Source organism: Ahaetulla prasina, chromosome 1, assembly GCF_028640845.1.
Source record: "Ahaetulla prasina isolate Xishuangbanna chromosome 1, ASM2864084v1, whole genome shotgun sequence".
NCBI lineage: Eukaryota > Metazoa > Chordata > Lepidosauria > Squamata > Colubridae > Ahaetulla > Ahaetulla prasina.
In genome coordinates this window covers 32,540,990-32,557,682 of record NC_080539.1, presented here as the reverse complement: position 1 = coordinate 32,557,682, position 16,693 = coordinate 32,540,990, and the positions used below count along the sequence as shown (strand labels likewise).

The window sequence follows — 16,693 nt, the reverse complement described above, 5'->3', positions numbered from 1 at the left end:
ATTAACACTTGTTTTACTGTTGATCACCGCCTTTGACATGAACAATTTAATGTAATCCAAATCAAGAAATAGAAAACAGAAACAAGTTTATAACCTGGAAAAAGTTCTTTTCTACTAATCAATTACTGAACCTTAAAACCTTAAAGTCTTCCTCCATTATTTACATTCAAATTAATAAAGTTTGCATGTTCTATTCCCAATCTTACCCCTCCTTTCAGTGTTCCATACCTATTACCATGGGAACATTGCATTTATAGGATTTCAAGCCTACCACAGGCCAAGCTTAGTCTGAAGTGTGAAAAGGGTAGAGTCAAAGGGTATAATTTGGCTCATGAGAATCAGAACACTAACCTTTGTCACACTACAAAAGGCCGGTAACCATAGGAACAGTTATCAAAGAAAAAGGGTCTTGCTAATATACTCAGAGATACCATATACAGGAGAGGCAAAGATACCCTGAAATATGCAATCATGGCAAATAGAAACACAAATCCTTTTTACTCTGATTTATCAGGGAGTTATGCTGGAATAATAATAATTCAAAAATCCTGCACTTCACTAAACAGGTCTGCATGCTATGAAATAGCAAAGTTGCCCCTAAAATCTATGGCAACATTTAACACTTAAGTCCAGATATAACAACTATTTTTCCTGCAGTTCCAATAACTCATATGTTGGAGCTTTAAAGAGATTAATAACTAAGGAAAAATGTAGACAGGGCTTTTATCATAATATTAAAGATTTTCATTATGGTTCCAGATAATTTAAAAGTCCTCCACTGAAACTCCCACATTTTCACATTTCCATTGTAACAGGGAAACTTTTGGGATTTAGGGACATTTTGGATGCATATGTAAAGCTTAAAAGAAAAGCAATAGAAAACTATATCTCCATTTCTTAATAGTTTGCTGTTGAAATTCAGCTGTTAGTTACGCAGCAAACTTGAACTGAAAAATTATAGTATTTTGGGGAGATGTTTGTGGAGGACTCTATTGGGTTACTTAAAATCGCAGTGCACATTTCTCATGATTTTCAATAAAATAATTATATTCTTATTCAGTTCTCCTACATTTTGAATTGGGCATCTGGAAAGCCGGCAGCCCAGGTTCAAGATCCAAGCACCACATGATGGGCTGAGTTTCCATCCTCGCTCCAGTTCCTGCCAACCAAGCAGTCTGAAAGCATGCAAATGCGAATAGATAAATAGGTACTACTTCAGTGCTCCATGACATTATGCTGGCCACTTGACCATGAAAATGTCTTTGGACTGTGTGGGCTCAATGGCTCTGACATACCGCCCCCTAGAGTCTGCAACGACTAGCGGAATATAACCCAAAAGGACTTTAAAAAGCATTTTGAATTAATTCTAATACTAAGAAATTTAACTCATTGATTTTAAAACAAAGCTAACATTTAAATATAAAATTGCTTCAAAATGTATGTATTATGGAAATAAAATCTTCATATTTTATTTACAATTCAGCTTGCTGAGGGAGATGGAAAGTGGAATAACAAGGTATCTCAAGGGCACTGAGTTCAGGAAGCTGATAATAGCATAAGACAAGCAAAAACCATGAGAAATGATTGAGGAAGGAACCAACTGTTCCAGAAATAATAAAAATATCACAAAACCCAAGCAGTAACAGAAGCAAAGCAACTATATAACCAATTAACACAGATTCCTAATAAAGGCAATATGCTTAGATCAGACCTGGGCATTTTATGGCCCATGGGCCAAATCCGGCCATCCTTGTCCAGCTCATGGGAGTGGCAGCAGGGTGGTAGGGCAGTGGTAGGAGGAGGGGCAGTGTTGTGGCAGTGGCTTTCCACACAGTTCCAGTTTTTCATGTGTCCTCTTGAGAAAATTAATTGTACTTACATGTATCTTTTTGGGGGAGGGAGGCAGAGGTGGGTTCCTACGAGTTTGGCCTGGTTCTACTGAATAGGTAGTAACTTCAGGGACTAGTTCTCCGAACCGGTAGTAACGGCAGCCTGGGCATGCCCCTGAACCAGTCCCCCAGTCACAGGGGTGAAATCTAATTTCTTTTGCTACTGGTCCTGTGGGCGTGGCCTGGTGTGCGTGGCTTGGTGGTCATGTGACAGGGTGGGTGTGGCCAACTTGTAAAATGTGGTGAAACTTGCTTAGCAACCAAAATTTGGGGCACAATTGTGGTCATAAGCTTCCTCCCTCCCTCCCTCTCTCTCTCTCTTTCTTTCTCTTCCTTCCTTCCTTCTTCCTCTTTCTTTCTCTCTCTCTCTTGTCTCTCTCTCTCCCTTCCTCTTTCTTTCTCTTTCTCTCTCTCCCTTCCGCTTTCCTTCTCTTTCTGTCTGTGTCTCACTCTCTCTCACACACGCAAACACACACACACAACCTGGTCTAAACAGAGCCCTTCCCGGGGAGTTTTCCTGCTGGGATGCTCCTGGCAGCAGCAACAGTGGCAGCGTGGCAGCAGCAGAGCTTGCCTGGGCTCCCCACCAATCCCAGAAGTGCGCTGCGCTGGGGAGTTCTCCCACGTGGATGCTCCCGGCAGCAGCAGCAGCAGCAGCAGAGCTTGCCTGGGCTCCCCCCCCAATCCCAGAACTGCGCTGCACCATGGAGTTTTCCTGTGCTGCCATGGTGCCAATGGTGGCGGCAGCGGAAGCAGCAGAGCACACCCTGCCCTTCAGGAACCCGAAGGTGGGTGATTTGGCCCAGAAGCGGTACGTTCTCCATCATGGGCTACATGCAGGGTGGGGTGGGGGGGAAGGCAAGTGGGCAGCAGTCAGCCAAAGGCTCCGCAGAAGCCAAGCGCAAAAGTCGAGCATGCCACGCCCAAAAGGCAAGCGAGCCTTGCAGGACCCCCCTGAGGCTGAGTACAGTGGGTCTCCCTCTCCCCCACACTGCCAGCATTGGCTTACTTTATAGATCCTCTCCCTGCATGGCAGGGCTGCCTTCCATGTGGCCTTCCGCTTGCCTGCCTTCACTCATGGCTGCGGGCCACATATTGGTTGGGGGGCGTGGCCAGCTAGAGATTGCTACCGGCTCTCCGAACCAGCCCCAATCTCCGCTACCTACTCGGCTGATCCGGTCCGATCCGGTAGCATTTCACCCCTGCCCGGTCACTGCTCGCTTGCTCACCTGATGCGACCATTGAATGGTAAGCTGACCAGAGCTGGGAAGCAGCTGGCTGGCAAAGAAGCCTTTCAGCCACCTGGTCGCAGGGCACCGAAAAGTCCTTCAGCCGGTGAGAAGAAAGCTGCGAAGATGGGGTTAGCGACTGAAGAACTTTTCTGCACCCTGCGCCAGCGGCTGGGTGGAAAAGAAGTCTCTTGGCTTCCAAGTTCAGCAGCAGGCTTGGTCCCTTCACAGGGTCGCTTTTCTCTATGCCCGAGAAAGATCAAAAGGCACAGAGCAGCCTTTAAGGACAAAGTTGGCATAGCTGCCTAGACGAGGTAAAAGAAAACAAACCACTGAAGGAAGGAGCCCCCTGAAGCTGCCAGCGTTGCAGCCATCCCCCCTCCCCATAGCTTGGAGCTCCAAGCGGAAGAGGTCCTTGGCTGCTGCGAAGAAGCAGCAGCTTTGGGTGCACCACGCTGTTCGTTATCTTTCAAAAAGACAACGAAGCGGGCATGGTGCACCCAGAGCTGCCGCTTCTTTGCAACAGCCGAAGACGGAAGAGTTCACTCAGGAGTGACAGCAGCAAGGAAGGTGGCCAGGTCGGAGGGAGGCGTAGCCCGAGCTCTCTGGGATGGGTAAATAAGTGTGGAGAGGCAAAGGGGAGCGAACTCACCCCCCCGCGTGTTGCACCCCCCTCCCAGCCTTTGCCCGCGCCTGTGTCGCCAGCATCTCCCAAAGCCGCCACTATTGGAGCCGTGACAGGGACTGGGGCAATCCAGTAAGCTGGGCGCCTGAAAATGGCGCAGAGGCTCCCCGCAGTTCCTCGGCTTGTCTGAGCGGTAGGTGAGCTTGCTACCCTGAGCAGCGGGCTCAGTTGCAGTGTGTTGCACCCCACTCCCAGCCTTCACTCAGCTGGTGAGAAGGAAGCTGCTTCGTGCTTTCCCTCCGTTGCCCTTCCTGGCTGAAAAGCCGTGGCTGGCGGGCAGCGGAAACAGGGTCACACTCTTGACTTGGGGCCTAGGTATGTCCTTGGTGACTCTGCCCCCGAGGTCCAGAGGGAAGCCTTTTTCCTGCACGCTCATCTCATGGACGGGACTCGGCTAGCCTGGCTCAGTGCGCCATCAGGAGTGGGGTGCTGTAGTTGCAACCACGGGGAAGGTCCGTCAGAGGCGAGAAGGGGCGCTTTTTGGCCAGGAAGGGCAACGGAGGGAAAACCGAGATGATCACTGCCACCCCACCACATCCTGACCTGAATATGGGGCCGGAGTGTCAAAAAAAAAAGTGTCAAAAAGTCCACAAAATTTTTGCCAGTTTCGGTGGGCATGGCTTGGTGGGGGGGTGTCATGTGACTGAGTGTGTGAATGATGTCAAGTTGGCCACACCCACTCAGTCATCTTCCCCCCACCTAATTACACCCACAGAACCAGTAGTAAAAAAATTTAGAACCCACCACTGGAGTGAGGATTAAATTAACAATTCACAGTACTAATGCAGATGGACAGCTCCTAGCCTGCTTATACAAACTGGACAGCTCAAATGGACTAATACAAATGCAGCTCTAATGTTTTAGATAAAGAAGTCACAAAGTATCTTATCTTTCAAAAACCAATGAGGTGCTTTTTACAGCCTCAATTATTAAAACTTAAGGGACACAAAGCTACCAAAATGGACAAGATGGAAAATAAACTATAACCCTTTCAATAGATGTAAATGTTTATCAGTCAAAGCTTAAGGATTTTGATTTAAAAAGTTATAAATAAATCTGAACCTTTGGGGGAAAAAACTGTCTAAATTGTAAGATATAACAAGCAATCAAATTTCAATCTGTACTGGAATAATATTGAGTCTGTCATTTGCATCTCTATAACTGTCTGGTTCGGTTCTGCAACCCAACAAGAAAAACACAGACTTCAGAGGATAATTAGAACTGCAGAAAAAATAATTGCTACCAACCTGCCTTCCATTGAGGACCTGTATACTGCACGAATCAAGAAGAGGGCCGTGAAAATATTTGCAGATCCCTCGCATCCTGGACATAAACTGTTTCAACTCCTACCCTCAAAACGACGCTATAGAGCACTGCACACCAGAACAACTAGACACAAGAACAGTCTTTTCCCGAAGGCCATCACTCTGCTAAACAAATAATTCCCTCAACACTGTCAGACTATTTACTGAATCTGCACTACTATTAATCGTTTCATCGTTCCCATCACCAATCTCTTTCCACTTATGACTGTATGACTATAACTTTTTGCTGGCAATCCTTATGATTTATATTGATATATTGACCACCAGTTGTGTTTTAAATGTTGTACCTTGATGAACGTGTCTTTTCTTTTATGTACACTGAGAGCATATGCACCAAGACAAATTCCTTGTGTGTCCAATCACACTTGGCCAATAAAATTCTATTCTATTCTATTCTAATATATCATGTGGATTACTTTGGATTCAATATATAAATTTAATTCATACTTTAATAAAAAGTAAAAAAGCTGCTTCAGAATAAATGAGGGTATACATGCGTTACCAATCAGTACCTCCTTAGCGGGGCTGCATCTTTTTTCTGAGCCTGCAGAAAATACAAGCTCAGGGGGAAAATGCAGAAGAATTAAAGGGAAGCTGATATGGTGTATACAAAGTGCTTTAGAGGGAATGTGGATAATACAATTTTAACATCAGTCAGTACTGACTGGTTGATATGAAATGACAATATTATTGTGCCAAAACCTAGTATTTACCTCTTGTAAAATCTCAAATTTCATAATGAATTGGATGTTTTACAAAGACAAGACTAAGCATGGAAGAAAAATACATATTCTTCAGGCACATTTTTTCCACTAAGTTTCTATACTGCAAATTCAATTTTTCCCTATATCTTAGAAGAGTAGATGATAATATATTCTTTCACAATGTTTATGTTTACTGCTTATATATTGTGAATTTTGGTGGCATTTTTATAGAAAAATGCCATTTATAATTTTATATAATCTATATCTGAGTATCTCATTTTGACTGAATGTAATAATTCTCATGGAACCAAGTACCACGCATCAGGTAAATATAGGCCTGTATTCTTTAAAGATGAGGGCAAACAAGCTAAGTACTGTCATCAGCCTTCTATAGGCAAAATACCAAAAGGTCTTTAAACGGATTCCAGTATTTTTCCACCTGGAAACAATTTCAGGTTAATTGAACGTTCTTAAATTCTACTTCAGAGGGTCTTTTGAACTTCCAGAATTGATTCTGAGAGTACACAGGAAGAAGAGCAAAAGAAAATAGCACTGGAGGGCAGACATCATTTTACTAAAGTTAAATTATATCAGGATTCATGCCTAGAGACAGAAGTAAATCACAATCTCCAGACTTGAAATTTTTAATTTAGCTCCTGTCTAGACTTGGCAGAGGATGCCCAAGCGGTACTTGGAAATATTGCTAACAGTAAAGCCTTGAACATTACATTGGCTACTGCAAGTCAAAGGAATGAGAGACTTTATGCATTTATGCTGCAGAATTTAAAATCTAGGCTTCTTCCAGTAATTTTTATAAATTAATATATATTTGGCAGATATTTGATAGCTTTGGGAAGTGGATGAGTTATATTTACATAATCATTGTCTTTAGCTCAGAAACAGGTAGTTTTGCCTTACCTCTTACAGATTACACCATTCATTTTGTGTAGAAAGAGTGCTTATGGAATTGGTCTGCATTATAACAGCTATAGAAGGATATTAGAAAAAAATAATAGATTCCTTCATTTCTCCTTCCTTCTTGGAAAGAGTGCAGATCTGATTAATGAACTACAAAAAAGGGTATGAGGCACTAGATATATCTTCATTTTCCATTTGATATAGCTCAGTATGTTTTATTTTGTCTCTCTCAACATGTATAATGCTTCCCCTACATTTTTCCCCATCAGCACTTTCATCATCTTATAAGTTAAAATGTCCAGAAGAATCTTTGCACCCTCAATTACAACCCCATGAAAATTTCAAAAAGCTTCTCTAGTTGCAAATATATTCTTTTAAGAATATTTATTTTGTAAAGATTACCAATAAATTATTAATTGCATGTGATCTACCAAAGCACAGAATCTATTTGGTTAACTCTATAATTTCTCAAGATCAAAAACTGCTCATGAGCAGTTTACTGAAAGTAAATAAAGCGGATTCAAGATCCACTGTTACTGCACTAATCTATAACAGCCACTTTTATCCACGTTATATATTTTTATTTTAAAGAATTCTCATCACTCATAGGTTAATATAAAAAGCAAATTTATATATTAATAAAACCCTCTGGATCCAGAGAATTACATGTGATGACCCTTTATGAAGGTTTCATGCTTTGTAAATACCCCCAAATAGCAAAAAAGTAGAAAATACATTTAATTGCTTTTTGTTAGTAATTCTGAACAACTGTAGTGATTTATATTTTGAATGTAAATACTTACTTCCATTGCTAGAGCTGCTGTTTGTTGATCATAATGATTCAAAAGGTTAGGCATAAATGTGGTATTGTACGGAAGATCTTGGCACATCCTCAGGATTATGGGCTCACATGAGAATAGGCTGTGGCCACCGCTGCATCTTGCTAGCACTGCCAAAAGCCAAAGATAATGGATCATCCAAATTACAGCCATTCTTCTGCAACAGTCATGAGGGTTTCCAAATTATTTATCAGACATTGCTGGATATTTCAACTTTTTATCTTAAAGTTCTTCAGAGACTGAATAACCCTTGACACTAATAGGTTTTAGCATAGTCCAGTAGAATACTTTTATTTCCAAAACACTAAGATACTTTGTCTTGTTTTTTTCTTCCATACCACCGTGCAAGTTGTACTGTATCATCATAACTTATTGACTAACCGCATTCCCAGACAGACTCCATGTTGACAGCCTTTTTTCTTCTATTAATAATCTAAGAATAAGAACATAAATACTTTATTAAAGTTCAAACTAGTACTGGACATAGATTAAAAAGACATAGGCTCAAGTTCTGACCATGGAACACAAAGAATGGCTTTGGAGCAATCATTCTTTTGTAGCCCAATCTACTCATAGGGTTGTCATAGAGATATAATTGATATAAAGGTGAAAGATTTATACAATCTGAGGAGAAACTTTATAATTGATATAAAAGAGCCAGTTGGGTGCCTGGTTAAGACATCAGGTTAAAAGTAAGAGACCGTGAATTGAACTTCTGCCTTAGCCATGAAAGCCAGATGAATGAGCTTGGGTCTGTCTTTCTCTTTCAACCTAACCCACCTCACAGGATTGTTGTGGGGAAAATAGGATATGTTTGCCACATTGAGTTATTTGTAAAAATAATAAAGGTGGGATACAAATAAATAAAGAGGTTTCTATGTACATTCCCATCAACTTCTAAATAAATAGGAGATAGAAATGCAATAAATAAAATACTTAATTGCTTATTAGATGTATGCCAAATATATGAAAGATACATTACTTGCAATCGTGCAATGATATCTCTAACACTATCAAACATTTGTCTATTCCAGTTCCTTGGGAAGCACTCAATAAAAATACCAAATCCAGCCTAAACATTGGGTTGACTATGTGACCAATCATAAATAAAAGTCCCCTCCAAAGGTATAGTACTTCATCATAGTGGAAGGGCTGGGGTGCTTTAGTGGAAGGGCTATGCTGAACAGGTGCAACCATATCAATTGAAGAATCAGACTAAATCTGTTCCAACACCTCGCCCCCCCCCATTCAATGCCATAAGAATACATAATCTGAATTTCACGCTGGATCAACTGTTGCCCAGATTAACAAAAGTCACATTGGATGCTATGGCTCCTAGGTATTCATTGACAAACGTGCTATAAGGCTCAATTCCCCCAGCTAGGCAACTAAATGTGGAGTTGACACACTACTGGAAGGCAATAAAAAACAAAGAATTTGGTCAAAGGAAGAAAACTGGTCAATTATGGAATGTTTCTACCAATCAGAACCATTGAAATGCAGATTTCAAAAGTGAATGTACCAGCTTTGGAAAAAAAGACATTTTCATTTAGTAATTAATAATGTATGGACCAAAAGTGTGTAATTCTGAAATACAATTTTTTATTAATACTGAACTGGAAACAATTGAAAAACAAATTCAGATTTATTCAGAACTATGAATAATACCAATTTGCAGAGTGAGCAACATTCAGTAGAAAGTAAAGAGACTACTGATTTCAATGAAGAACAAGGAGAAAAAACTGCTAAAGAACTGCAAATACTATTAGCTAATCAAGACCTAGTTGGGAATTCAAAGACCAAATGAAAGAAACCAAAAGAATATGTTTGGCAAAATTGAATCAAATTAACAAGACAACTGTGGCTAAAACACTAAAAATATTAATGAAGCAGTTTAAACTGTGACCCAAATGATCCAGCCGATGTATGCTATATCTGATGTAACCATAGAAGAATTGGGGCTTAAAATATGAAGCAGTAAAGTCATTAAGGAAAAGCTAAATGGAAAATGCACTTGGATCTAGATAAAGAAAATGTGCATAGATTTGAGCAATTTGAGACAAGGAAGCTAGAAAACAGCTAGTCTTTGACTTACAAGTGATCATTTACTCTAAGGGATATTTATGACCTAGATTCAAAGTTCTGAAGGTCCCCCCCCATTGGTTACATGACTGTAACTTAGGATGCTCAGCAACTGGACACCATTTACAGCCCTTTGCAGCATCCCATGGTCATGTGACCAAGTTTTATTATGATTTTGCCAAAAACCAACATTTACTTCTGCATTTGGCAAACCACATCCATAACAAACCATTGGTCTGCTTAACTACTGTAGCATTCACCTAAAAACTACAACATTGCTTAACAAAGTCATAAAATTGGATTGGTCATATGACTGACCTGCTTTATGGCCATCACAAGTTATGACAGTGATGGGCAGGCTCCATTATGATCATAACTCAAGGGACTGTTTGTAATAACTAACTGTGTGTGTGAAATACAACCTGGAGAGCAAAGGAATTGCAGAGACTATAGAACAGGGGTGTCAAACTCGTGTCGTCACATTGTCATGACATGACATATTGTGACTTTTTCCCTTTCACTAAAACAAGGGGGTGTAGCCAGCATATCTGGCCCACAGGCCACGAGTTTGACACCCTTGCTATTGAAGAATTGAAATAGAGCCATAGCTATTGCAGAGAATATTAAGCAATATGCCAATTGAATAATTCAATTCCAGCAGAATTTGCAGGTTAGAACAAATCAACATGAATTCTATAAAACATGACCAAGATAGCTTTATATAACCAAACACCACATTCTCATCATTTAGTTAGGTTTTTCCCCAGTCTGTAGATTAATCTGTAGATTACCCACACATAATAATAATTTCCCTATATTAGGGAAGCAAATCTAAAAGTGGAAGAAACACAATGAAGGTACTAAACGTAGAATTCTGAAGACAGGGGAAACATGAAACATAATTAAATGATAAGAATATAGTATTTGTTTATATGAAACTATCTCTATCATATGGCATTAAATTCCATAATTTAATATGTGATGCAATGCTTACCTGTCCTGAATCCCTCACAATTCAGCTTTATTATAGGAATCCTAATATAGGCAGAGAATAAAAATTCTATCTACTTTGTGCAAATTCTGTACTATTGGATATCTAATATGAGAATTCAAACGAAAAACTTCTTAAGAAGCAAAGGATACTTTTCTTCCCAAGCTTGCTGCATTTTCAAAAACTATCTAGTAAGTCACTACAGGAAACCAGATAACCAGATTAAATGTTAGTTCTTATGTTTGCAATTTTCTTACATAACTTTGGAGATAGAATGATGTTCCTCTGAAATTTAGTCCTCAATACTAAATAGTCCCTTCACTATAAATATTACATGTACTAGGGCAGTGATGGCTAACCTTTTCCGGACTGAGTGGCCAAAGGACCCAAATGCAATGCACGCACGGACCCCCGCATGTGCCCCGCATATACACCCTGCACGCTCCCTGCATGTGCCCCGCCCCCGCATGCGTGCGCCACCCCGCATATACACCCTGCACGCTCCCTGTGTATGGGCCCTCCGTGGCAGAGACCCAAAGACCAGCTGGCCGGCAGGAGGCATGCGCGCATGCGCGGTGGAGCTGAACTGCAGCCACAGCTCAGAGAGGGCGCTGATTTTCATGTGAGGCTCATGTTCAAACATAATTAGTACTGTTTAAACAGAAAACTAGTATTTATATATATAGTAAAGGTATATATGGTGAAGGATTCTTGCGCCAGTTTAGAATCTATTTTAGGAAACCTTATATCTAAGCTGACTTGTATTGGACTGGTCTTTAAACAGAGGCACTGTTTCATAAAGGAATTATCTGTAAAGAACACATGCTTTTACTAATATAGTCATAAAAATTTAAGAATGACAAATATCTTCTCATAATGGTTTTAGCATTTTTCAGACTGCGGATAAGGAATGGAATCTGATTAGAACCTCATTTCCTATAGTCAGCCTGATATGGTAATAATAAGAATTCTCATAGGATGCAAAAAGGGATTATCTAATCTACTATCCTATGATTCAGAGAAGCCAAGAATGTCCTTACTTCTAACATTTCTTCATGGGAAGTGGTATTTAAGAGCAAAATGAAATTTGGAATAGCAGGTAATATTTACCATTATGGCTAGTAGCCTTTAATAACAAGCATAATATAAAGTTCTATATATAGATGAAAACTGATGTATTATTTATTGTGAATTTATTCAAGATAATGTACCAATCTGCCTTCTACCAATTACAGAAACATCCAAGAAATCATAGTTAACAACAGAGGAAGGTAACTTTAGTCTTCACTTTCTAGTTGCATTTACTTTTTCCATCCCTTTCAAAACTCAGTTTTACTTATGAAGGTTCTTTCCTCCAAAGGAAATAATTTTTGCCTAGAAAACAAATCTGGCTCAAAAAGATGGCAGTTGGCACACTCAAACACATTGGCTGGCAAATCTATATCAACTGTATAACAGTATGCCAAGTCTCAATCTCAGTAAATAAAAGGGGCAGATGCAAATTTTAATCTGCTATTAAAACTTCATTTCTAAACATATTTAATACAGCTTCAGGTATTTAGGCACAAATGTTAGAATACAATTTCTGTAATTTACTATTATTTATATTCATGTTTCTGTAACAAAACTGCTTTTGTTATGTATGGCCATTACATTTGGTTTTAAGATTATACCTTGCAAATCAATATACAGACTTCCATAAGAACAAATGATGAAACATGTGTCACATCATCATGGTGTAATTCAATTGAAATACAGCATCAGGGTTTGTGTCCTGAACATATTTCATCACTCTAGATATCTATGGCTACATGCCAAAAAGTATATAGGATCAAGATAAAAATATAAGGTATTTTTTCTACTAAAACAGAATTAATAAAATTATTTCCAGAACATTTAATAATGTTCATTTTTGTCATATTAAACATTTTGGTGATATTTCCTACAGGGTCTCTGGCAATTAAATTAAGCTTTCAGGCTTTACTGAGAGATTCAGCATTTACGATCTTCAAAAATATACAACTTAGACACTTTCATTTATTTATTTATATTTATTTACATAAATTAGAGTCTTCTCATCTCCAAACAACTTTACTTACACTTCAAAAGCAAATAAATAAATGAAATTAATAAATAGGTGACAATAGTAAAAAAAAAACAGACGCCCAAATTTTATAGAGGCTAACAACCACCCTGCTGAATAAATTATATGAACTGATAGCTAAAATAAAATATTCCTACTTCAATTCCAACAGATTTTTTAATCTCATCACAATTATTTAAACTGTGTTGCCACTCACACTTTACTCCATATACAACAATCATGCACATAAACAACTTAGATTATATATGACAGTATAGATCATGAAACTACTCAGGAAAAAACCTCAATATTTCTACATATTACTGAGATGATTCATATAATCACTAGCGACAATAATGAAAATGTTATCTCTGGAACTTAGATGAAGATGCATTCTATCAGTTGTTAGTGGTACAATTTTTAATGTTTCAGCACTAAACTGCCAGCTTGGAAAATTATTTCAGTTGCAATTTAAGTGTGAAAGAACAATCAGTGACATAAGTAGGAAAGAGAAAGCAGGTTGCTTAATTATCAAACTAATCTATCCTAGGCTGCATCAACAAGAGGGATAGAATCAGGGTCACATGAAGTGTTAATACTGCTTAAAAATGCTTTGGTAAGACCATACTTGGAATATTGTGTCCAGTTTTGATCACCATAGTACCAAAAAGATATTCAAACTCTAGAAACAGTGCAGAGAAGAACAACAAAGATGATTCAGGGACTGGAGATTAAAACATATGAAGAACAGTTGTAGGAACTGGGCATGTCTAGTTTAGTGAAAAGAAAGACTAGGGATGACATGATAGCAGTCTTCATATATGTAAGAGGTTGCCACAAAAAAGGATGTCAACCTATTCTCCAAAGTACTTGAAGGCAGGACAACAATGGATAGAAACCTGTCAAGGAGAGATTCAACCTAGAATTAAGGATAAATTTCTCAAGGTTGAGAACAGTTAATAAGGGGTACAGTGTGCCTCCAGAAGTTGTGAGTGATCCACCATTGGAGGTTTTTAAGAAGACATTGGGTAGCCATTTGTCGGAACCAGTATAGTATTTCTTGCTTGAGCAGGGGGTTGGACTAGAAGACCTCCAAGGTCCCTTCCAATTCTGTTATTCAGGTTCTATTCTTGTACCTACTGTCGTTTCTAAAAGAAAGCAGAAGCACAAAATAGAGCACAATCTCTTAAAACACTAAAAAAATTGTTCAATGATTCCCATATTGTGGATGTGTCACATAATCAGTGGTTTGAAGAAGTCTACCAGATTGTTAGCTAAAGCTTCCCACCATTCTCAGTGCTAGTGAGGAGCCTAAACCAAAGTCTGCTAACCATCTCAGTGCCCACCTCCCATGCTAGATTCTCTGCAAGTTCAGCTAGTTCATGAAAATGAATCAGTGGATGAAAAAAAGTTCATTGAAGCATACAGGTGACAAAAGTAGCAATACAAACACCATTATTCATAAAACCAACAACAGCAAATAGATCTCAAGTGACTGTGAGTCTGTAAGTGGATGCTAACCGCAAATGTGATTTCATGTAAGTAATTCAAAAAGAAAAATACAAATAGAAGTACATGAGTATTTTAGACATAGAGTGGAGATCAATTTGCCTATCATCTTAGTACTCAAAAGATTTCTACGGAAGATCATTCCATTAGGTTTGTGCTAAAAAATAATATGGCATTGGATATACAAAATAATCTAAGACTGAAAAGGTATACTTAATTTGGGGATTTTATGGTTGAAAATTTAGCTTAAAATAGCTTTCAAACAGGAGGACAGGGAAGCATACACAAATGTAACTATAATCATGATCTTATTCATCAAAAAATTGGTCTTCATTTTGCAGATGAAAATAGAAAGAGAAGGTGTTTGTTTAACTGGGAATCTATTATTTCCAAATATTTATTAAGGAGTCTATAACTGCCAAAAGTTTACAAAGTAGTGATTTGGGAATCTTTCATTGCATCATTGAAATAAAAATAATAATTCACATTAAATAATCTTTGCTTAGAGGCTTCTCGTATAATATCTTCTAAAGAATTAGCTCATAAACAAAAAAAGAAAACTCACTCTCCATGCTATCATCTGCTGAAATGGAAAACTTTCCCATACATGTTCCTTAGTACTCAAATCAAAGCCTTGTATGGCAGTCAGTAAAATTTAACTAGTAATTTTCTCCTTCTGCATTAAATTTTCTTTGCATATTTAATATTTTAGTTTTCCCATGAAGCACAAACTTGCTTCTATCATTCCTGGGGAAAAATTAAAGTGGTTATGTAAAATATATTTGCTGCTAGAATTATGGTGAGGACAATGAAGCAAGCATTTCTGCAGTATTAAGAAATCATAAAAATAGGAAAATTGTTTTGTGGGATCAGAGGATTTGCTCTACAATTTCTTTTCCAGCACCAGTAAAACTGAAAGGCAATCCACAGAAAGGGTTTCCCCTGTCTTTCTTCTAGAGAAAGAGTAAGAAGCAAAGGGATTATTGCATTTGTTTTCGCAACTCACTGTTTTTCTTTGTGCACTATTGATAATTTGGAATATCAATTTCTCAGTGGAGTGTTAGTCTCCATCTGAAAAGGTTATTCTAAATCAACTGTGACCCAGGATTACTTCTAGCTCCTGCAAAACACATCTTTGGTGAAAATAATTCAGTAGACATTCCTCCTTATTTCCGCCTACATATGCGAGGCAAGACAGTAAATCAAAAAGAAGATTGTGTTTTCTTTAATTGCTCCCCTCTGCCCCCCAGAATGAGGTTCTGTACAGCAAGCTCAGTTACATTCAAATATTTGACCTTTAATTAAATATCACTTTAAAAATCTTTTTGCATTATTTTTTTTTTGACAGCCACTTTGGAGGCCTAGGTTCAGTCAAATATAAAAAGCTTCAAAAAAAATTATTGGTCACAATAATAAGCAATAATTAATATTTCACGATGTAGGTAACTGCATCCTCATATCCTCTGGGGGCGGGGGGGGGGGACACACACACACACACGAAAAAGGACTGGGGAAAACAAAGACCGAAAGCCTCCATTAATCCTCCCCATCTACAAAGATAAGAGCATAATCAGGTATGTAATGTACTCCATTTATCTCGTCTTTCAAATGCCAAGCCCACTTTGACCTGAAGATATGGGAGAATACGCGAGAGCCAGAAAAGGGGCCAAGAAAACGGGAGAGAGGCAGAGAAAGAGAGAGATAACCTACAAGCTCTTTTAACTCCAACCTCCTCGGTCGCGCAAGGAGAGGCTGAGATCACGTTTTTATTGTCCTAAAGGAGCGAGCATGAGAAGGCAACCCGCCCTTGGTTGCCGAGACTGAGGATGTTAGGCACTGTAGTCCAACTGGCTGGGTGGGGGGCGGGGGACGGGACGGACGGACAGCTACTACGGGGCGAGAGAAAAACCGGTCTCCACACAAAAGAAAAAGAAAGCGGAGCGTTCACGCTTCTTTTTGGGAGAAAATTAAGGACTCCTCCTTTTTTAAGGTGGCTGAGGAACGAGGAGGAGGAGGAGGATGAAAGACCCCCATCCCTTTTCTCCGCCGCCGTTTACTGTACCTGCCTCCGGCTCCTTTTCCTCCTCCTTCAGGTGCCTCCGCCGCTCCAGGTCCATCGAGTACAATATGCCGGCGAACAACTTCCTCAACGGCCGCCGCTGCCGCGCCTTTTCTCCTCACACTCTGCCCCGCCCCCTCACGAGTCTTGAATGCGGGGAGGGGGGAGAAGAGTGAATGTGTGTGTGTGTGTGTGAGAGAGAGAGAGAGAGAGAGAAAGACGAAGAAAGAAGGGGGAAAAAGTAGCCAATGAAATACCGATCCCTGCCGCCGCTCTCGCTTGGTTACTAGGTAGAACAAAAGAAAAGTGGGGGGAGGACACTGCGCTTCGGATGGGCCTCTGCAACTAGGCAACGGTTTCCATGGTGAAGAGAATCAACT

General features: G+C 39.5%; 1 protein-coding gene across 2 annotated transcripts in view; it reads right to left on the bottom strand.

The window, feature by feature from the left end:
• FZD3 (frizzled class receptor 3) overlaps positions 1–16,461 on the bottom strand; it is a 31,134-nt gene extending 14,673 nt beyond the window's left edge. Inside the window, exons 1-2 of one of the 2 annotated variants that reach the window (XM_058164766.1) lie at positions 16,317–16,461; positions 7,554–8,022 (exon numbers count right to left, since the gene is read on the bottom strand). In XM_058164766.1, coding sequence (XP_058020749.1) covers positions 7,554–7,742 — 189 coding nt within the window. In that variant the 5' untranslated portion in view covers positions 7,743–8,022; positions 16,317–16,461. The remainder of the gene's footprint in view (positions 1–7,553; positions 8,023–16,316) is intronic. The other variant, XM_058164765.1, reaches the window with a different exon arrangement.
• Between the last annotated feature and the right edge of the window lie 232 nt (positions 16,462–16,693).